At 38.8% G+C, this 6,057-nt stretch overlaps 1 protein-coding gene across 1 annotated transcript in view; it reads left to right on the top strand.

Annotated features, from left to right (window-relative positions):
- LOC107834987 (potassium voltage-gated channel subfamily KQT member 2-like) overlaps positions 1–5,969 on the top strand; it is a 7,564-nt gene extending 1,595 nt beyond the window's left edge. Inside the window, exons 3-6 of the mRNA XM_016667081.1 lie at positions 1,683–1,809; positions 1,984–2,159; positions 5,283–5,408; positions 5,643–5,969. Of these exons, the coding sequence (XP_016522567.1) occupies positions 1,683–1,809; positions 1,984–2,159; positions 5,283–5,408; positions 5,643–5,798 (585 nt within the window). The 3' untranslated portion in view covers positions 5,799–5,969. The remainder of the gene's footprint in view (positions 1–1,682; positions 1,810–1,983; positions 2,160–5,282; positions 5,409–5,642) is intronic.
- Positions 5,970–6,057: the final 88 nt, after the last annotated feature.

Genomic DNA, 6,057 nt, shown 5'->3' with positions numbered 1-6,057 from the left:
CTCCATGCCATGATGTTCAGAATTTAGGTCTCATGGCATCTCAAGGTGTCAACATTGCAGCCAGTGGGCTGAAGGAAATACAGATTTAGTTTGTAAGAGCTACCAGCTTTTATCGCTTCGCAAAAAAATTAATCAGCACAGAAACTCCAAAGCACACAAAGAAGCTTATTACGGAGCCGTCCAGGAGACATGGGGAATTTTTTTTCTTTTCCGTTCAGTTCATGCGGCATAATTGAATACTGTAAGCCTTTCTTGTGGTGGCCGCCGTACTTTCTGCTTTAATATAAAGTTATGTAAAGTTTTTTCATGAATGTTAATATCTCGTTGTGAAATATCTGACATTTTATATCTTTTTCTTTAGTATAGAAAGGCACCACAAACCTATCATATAAACAGAAACTTTCCGTAAGTAGGAAAGAAATAAAAATACATCCAAACTATTTGGACTATTTCTGAGTTATTATTGCGGGTAATCAGTCATCTGATTGTGTCTCTGTTGTGTTCGTCTGAATGGTTTAAATGGTTGCTTTCAGTGACGTTCCATCTGAGCCTTAACAGACATAAACATGCAGTAAATAAATCGATTGTCAATCAGTCTTTTGCACCAAAGAGTTAATAATAATAATAAACACGTTTTCACTGAGGCTCTACAAGAGCCATATGAATGAAATAAGTTACTGATCTGACACATGGCTTTGACACCTGGGTGGTGGGCGTGTCGATGTGGGCGTGACTGTCATCAAGTATGAATGGGAAAGAATGGTGTGCTGGATTTGTGTGTATGAGGCAGCGGGTGAGCGGGGTGGTCAGTCCTCGCAAAGTTTGGAGCATGATAATCAAAATGAAATAAATCTATAACTGTGACAGAACAAAGAAGAGGTTTGGAGTTGATTGATACAAGGACAGATAAGATTCCCCGAGTTAACCCAGTGCGGTCATCTACCACCTGCCATATTTTATAATAATAAGACGTGTTTATTATCATAAACACGTTTCACACAAAATCATTCTTAGATAAGGGGATGTTACTCTGCTCAGTTCAGCATATTTTGAGCTCAATTGTACATCTTTGAAAAGCATAAGTGTAGCCTCCTGCACAACCAACAAGTGCAGCAAGTGGTTTGTGGATGGTAAACCTACAACAGAACATTTGTCTTTTCCAGTAGCCATCAAACACAACAGTAAAACCAGCTGACCAAACGTGCTGGAGCTCTGCTTGGGTTGTTAGGTTACAGCCAGGGGTCGGCTGGGGTTGCTAGGTAACAGCACAGTGTGACTCAACAATCAGGAGGTTTTTGAAATGGCTAATTTTTCAGACATTAAAAATACTAACTTATTGCTAAAAAATGATTTAATGTATTTTTAATGCTCTTGGTCTGTTTTTAGAAGCAGTTGAGACTAAAATTGAAATATAAAAACATGGAAAATGTGAATTTTGCTTAACAAATCCTTTTTAAAATGAAACATTTCTGTATTTTAAGAGCCTGGAAAACAGTCCTCCTTAACACTTCTTAAGAAATAGCAAATAAACTCAGACTGTTCCTAATCTTTTGATAATTACATAATAACTAAATAAGCATTAAACTCTAGAGCAGTCTGGTAGACAAGCTCATTTCTCTTTTCACCTTCATATTCACATAACAGACTTTCTGCTGTTCCCTGGTTTTTCATTTGCTTTGCAGGAGATTGTGACCATTGTGGTTTTTGGAGTTGAGTACATTGTGCGGATATGGGCCGCTGGATGTTGCTGTCGCTACAGAGGATGGAGGGGGAGGTTAAAGTTTGCCAGAAAGCCTTTCTGTGTCATAGGTGAGGAATCAAGTTTGTATTGTCATTTATTTTACCCTGAACATAACTCAGACTTTTTGTTTTTTTATTTCAATGTTCCCCTCAATGAATCCTTGAAGAATGTTCACAATAGTCTTTTGTTTTATAGAAGAGGATTAATTATTATACACAGATATCTTGTGGTTGTCTCCTCAGATATAATGGTGCTGATCGCCTCCGTGTCGGTGCTGGCAGCCGGATCTCAGGGGAATGTCTTTGCCACCTCGGCCATCAGGAGTTTGAGATTCCTGCAGATCCTGCGTATGCTTCGGATGGACCGCCGTGGAGGCACCTGGAAGCTCCTCGGATCTGTCGTTTATGCCCACAGCAAGGTGAGCTAGGCGTTGAAGCTGCAGTACGTAACTTTATACAGTGTTTTTTACATATTTGTTAAAACTGTCACCATGTCCTGACAGTTTGCTATGAGACAGGTAATCTGTGAAAACATCGGTCTCCTCCACCTCCTCCCTGAGCTGCTATTGCAATCTGAAGAAATGCACCAAAAACAACCAATCAGAGCCTAGTGGAGAGTCTTAGTGCTGTCAATCATCTTCATGCACTTGCTGCTCAATGTCCTAAAGGTGGAGAAACAATTCTTTATCCACTGACATCACTGGCCATGCTAACTAACCTTAGCATTCACAACAGACTATGCTAGCTGCAGCCTAGCAGAGAGCAAGAGGCTAAGGGGAGGGGAGATGATCAGCCACATGAGATTGTGATTAACAGCGCTAAGACCCACCTCCTCGCTCTGATTGGTTGTTTGATCAGTTATCACTGGAAAAAGGCTGAGGAGCTTGATTTTTTTTTATGTTATGCTTTTTTTTTTTTTTTACAGAGTAACAAACTGTCACTATGGTGACAGTTTCAACAAATATGTAACAAAATTTTTTTTACAGACGTTACATACTGCAGCTGTAAGTGTAAGTGTACAAAAGGATTCATTTTTATGTACTTTGTATTGAAGTCAAAAGAAGCTGAGCAAAGAATGTCCTTCAAATATAGTTTTGGGTTTTTGAAGATAAGGCGTTGTTTCTCCAGATATTCATCAATTTATTTGTCTCATCATGTTGAGAAAAAGTTTGTTAAATGAACACATTGTCTGGAAATAGTGGCTCAGGTAGCTGGACCTTTTCTGGAGTCTGTTTCCTTTGAAACCTGTCGTATTGGGATTTGGGTCTGATTTTGCAGTAATACTGGTTTTATTTTCTCAACATAAAGAGGGCAGCTGGTATTCAGAGGAGTTAGGGACTAAACTAAATGCCTGTGAATAGCTAATCCATGATTATTTGAGACACCTTCAAAAAATACCTACAACTGCCTATTTTAATGGTTCAGACACCAAATATACCGTAACATACGTTAGCGCTAGCACAGACGCTAATACCTGCTATCTTCCTTATCTCCTCTCTTTGAGGTTCAGCCAATCAGTCTCCAAGGAAATTAATGGATTTTCTGCTTGGTAAATACCAGCCAATAGCAGCACTGCACCAAGATATTTCAGTTTCCTAAACCAGTGTTTCCCAACCCTGGTCCTCCAGGCTCACTGTCCTACATATTTTAGAGGTTTCCCTGCTTTAATGTGCCTGATTCAACTGATTGCAGTTCAGCAAACGCCTGTTAATCAATCAGTCATCGACTGAAATCAGCTGGGCTGAAGGAAAGAAATACCTAAAACAAGCAGGACAGTGTGCCTTGAGGACCAGGGTTGGGAAAGACTGTCCTAAACTGTATTTTCTTAAACTTTACAAAAACAACCATGAATATTCAAGTTTTCTCCAAACAATTTGGATGTCACGTCTTACAGAAACTTGTTGGTGAATTCTCAAATACAGAACTGTGAAACAGTGGCAGCAGTCAGCTATATTGGGATATAGTGGACTGCTTGTTTTACTGAGAATTACTGAAATATTTCATTAGTGAAATGTTTTTGCTAACATTGTTTATCAGTTAAATTATCTCATCATTGTAAAACAGCAGGTATGGTGTTGTAGTGATGTTCTTTAAGTCTTTTTAAACACATAAAATGGAAATAAACATAATTTAATCAGCTTGTATTTGGGAAATAATAAATCCATCTGGTGAGCATTTACATCTGGTGAAGAAATCTGGAATTAAACTTATAATCTTTTTCTCTAGGTAACTGGAACTTCTTGTGAGTTTTTAACTTTTCTTACTTTATTACAGCAAAACGCCACTGCATTCAGTTGTGTCCACTCTGACACATAAAGTTCTGCTGTGGAGAGGANTTGACATTTTACAAATTTCACAAATCAATTAGAAGGTTTCACAAATGTTTTATTTATTCTGCTGTTAGTACAGAATAATCTAGTTAGGTTTGAAATGTCTAGGTGTTGTTTTTAAAGTACAACACATTAAAAAAGCTCAAGATAGTGAAAAATTAAGAGTAATTGCCCTTTAGCTATTTTCCGAATTAGATGCTACATTCAGAAGCTAACGTCAGCTTCGACTGATAGCTGGGGCACAATATAGACAGATCTATATATGTTTATATAGACATATATCTATATCTATCTATAAAGCATAGATATATAGATTGCACACTGCAGAGATAATCAAAACACAACGTTTACATAGCACCTTTGTAAGCTTGTCCCTGTTAGCTATGTCAGACATTTGAGGCATTATGGTGAATACAAACGATTTATTAACTTACCTTCAAAGTTATTGTGAAGTTTTGACACATCCAGCTTAAATCCTTTGTTGTTGTTGGAGCGTTTCAGGACGTCTGAATAATTATATAAGCATCATAAATAGTCTTGCAGCGACCGAGGAGCCACAGTTAACATACTGTTGCCTGTGCACCGGAACCATTCTATGTGGCTAAAAAATGCGGAAGTGCTAAAACGGAAGTCCATGGCATATACCCGAGTAAACATGGAGGCGAACAGTGGAGCTTAGCTTACATATTTGAAGTTGTTGTCCAACTGGAGCAGCATATTAACAACTTAATCCTCATATAATCCGTCATGGTTGTTGTTTTTCTTCCCATTTGCGCTTATCAGGACGCAGAACAGTGAGATTTGTTGAGAAAAAGTGACGTTCAGTTCGGTGAATGCGACCTGGACGTTAGGTCGCATTTGAATCGGATAAGTATCGGATATGGGTCACATTTGAAAAAGAATCCGACCTGTGCTGTTCACACTGCCATGAAAAGATCGGATACAGGTCGCATTACGTCAAAAAAATCAGAATTGAGTCACTTCAGGCTGCAGTGTGAACGTACCCTATGGGAGGCGATAAGTCGAAGCAGGATGTGTGTGATCAAGGGAAATAAATACATTATGAAACGCCACTTAGGGCTTTGGGCTCACATTATTGTGTCCAATATTATTATGTGCTCATTGTTTTACCAGTCGACAGTAGTCTCCTGTCTTGATGCCACTTTATTGCTTTATGTCCCCTGATGCTCACCGTACTGTTTTCCCCTGCAGGAGCTCATCACAGCCTGGTATATTGGTTTCCTGTGCCTCATCCTGGCTTCCTTCTTGGTCTATTCTGTGGAAAAAGAGTCCAATGAGGAGTTTGAGACGTACGCTGATGCTCTGTGGTGGGGACTGGTAAGGCAGAATAACTGTGCTGTTTTAAAGGGGGCCATGATGTTTGTTCAAAAGAAAGAAAAAAAGAAATTGAAACTGAAAACAGTTTGAAACAAAGAAACTGGAACTGAAAATAAATGTTTTGAAACAGAAAAAATGTGAATGATGTTTTACAAAGAGATCTCTTGATCAATACACCTGAATTAGATTGATATTTTTGTGTTTTTATAATTTATTTCTACTTTTGTCCATCAGATCACGCTCACCACCATCGGTTACGGTGATAAAGTTCCCAAAACGTGGAACGGACGCTTGCTGGGAGCTGCATTCAGCATGATAGGGGTGGCTTTCTTTGCCCTTCCTGCTGTGAGTGTGTTGGTTTGTGGGGAAAGCTTTAAACCCAAACACTGACTGAGTTCCTGTTGATGTGATGCTGCTGCTTTATGTCTTCATTAGAGACCGTAGATCTAGTTTTGCCAAGGGCATTTCTCTGGATGTGCTTTCATGAAGGTTGAATTTCTCCCCAGAGTAAATCACCTACAGTTTCACTCATTTCAGTCCAGTACTTCAACATTTTTAGTATTCAGTTAAATTCTATTTGTTTTTTTTTCAACATGGACCCTTTTTCTTGACTAGTGTTCCTTCTCAAACCTTCGGACCTTACAGAACC

Source organism: Poecilia formosa, unplaced genomic scaffold (genome assembly GCF_000485575.1).
Source record: "Poecilia formosa unplaced genomic scaffold, Poecilia_formosa-5.1.2 Scaffold894, whole genome shotgun sequence".
NCBI classification, from domain to species: domain Eukaryota; kingdom Metazoa; phylum Chordata; class Actinopteri; order Cyprinodontiformes; family Poeciliidae; genus Poecilia; species Poecilia formosa.
This window is presented reverse-complemented; position numbering and strand designations above follow the sequence as displayed.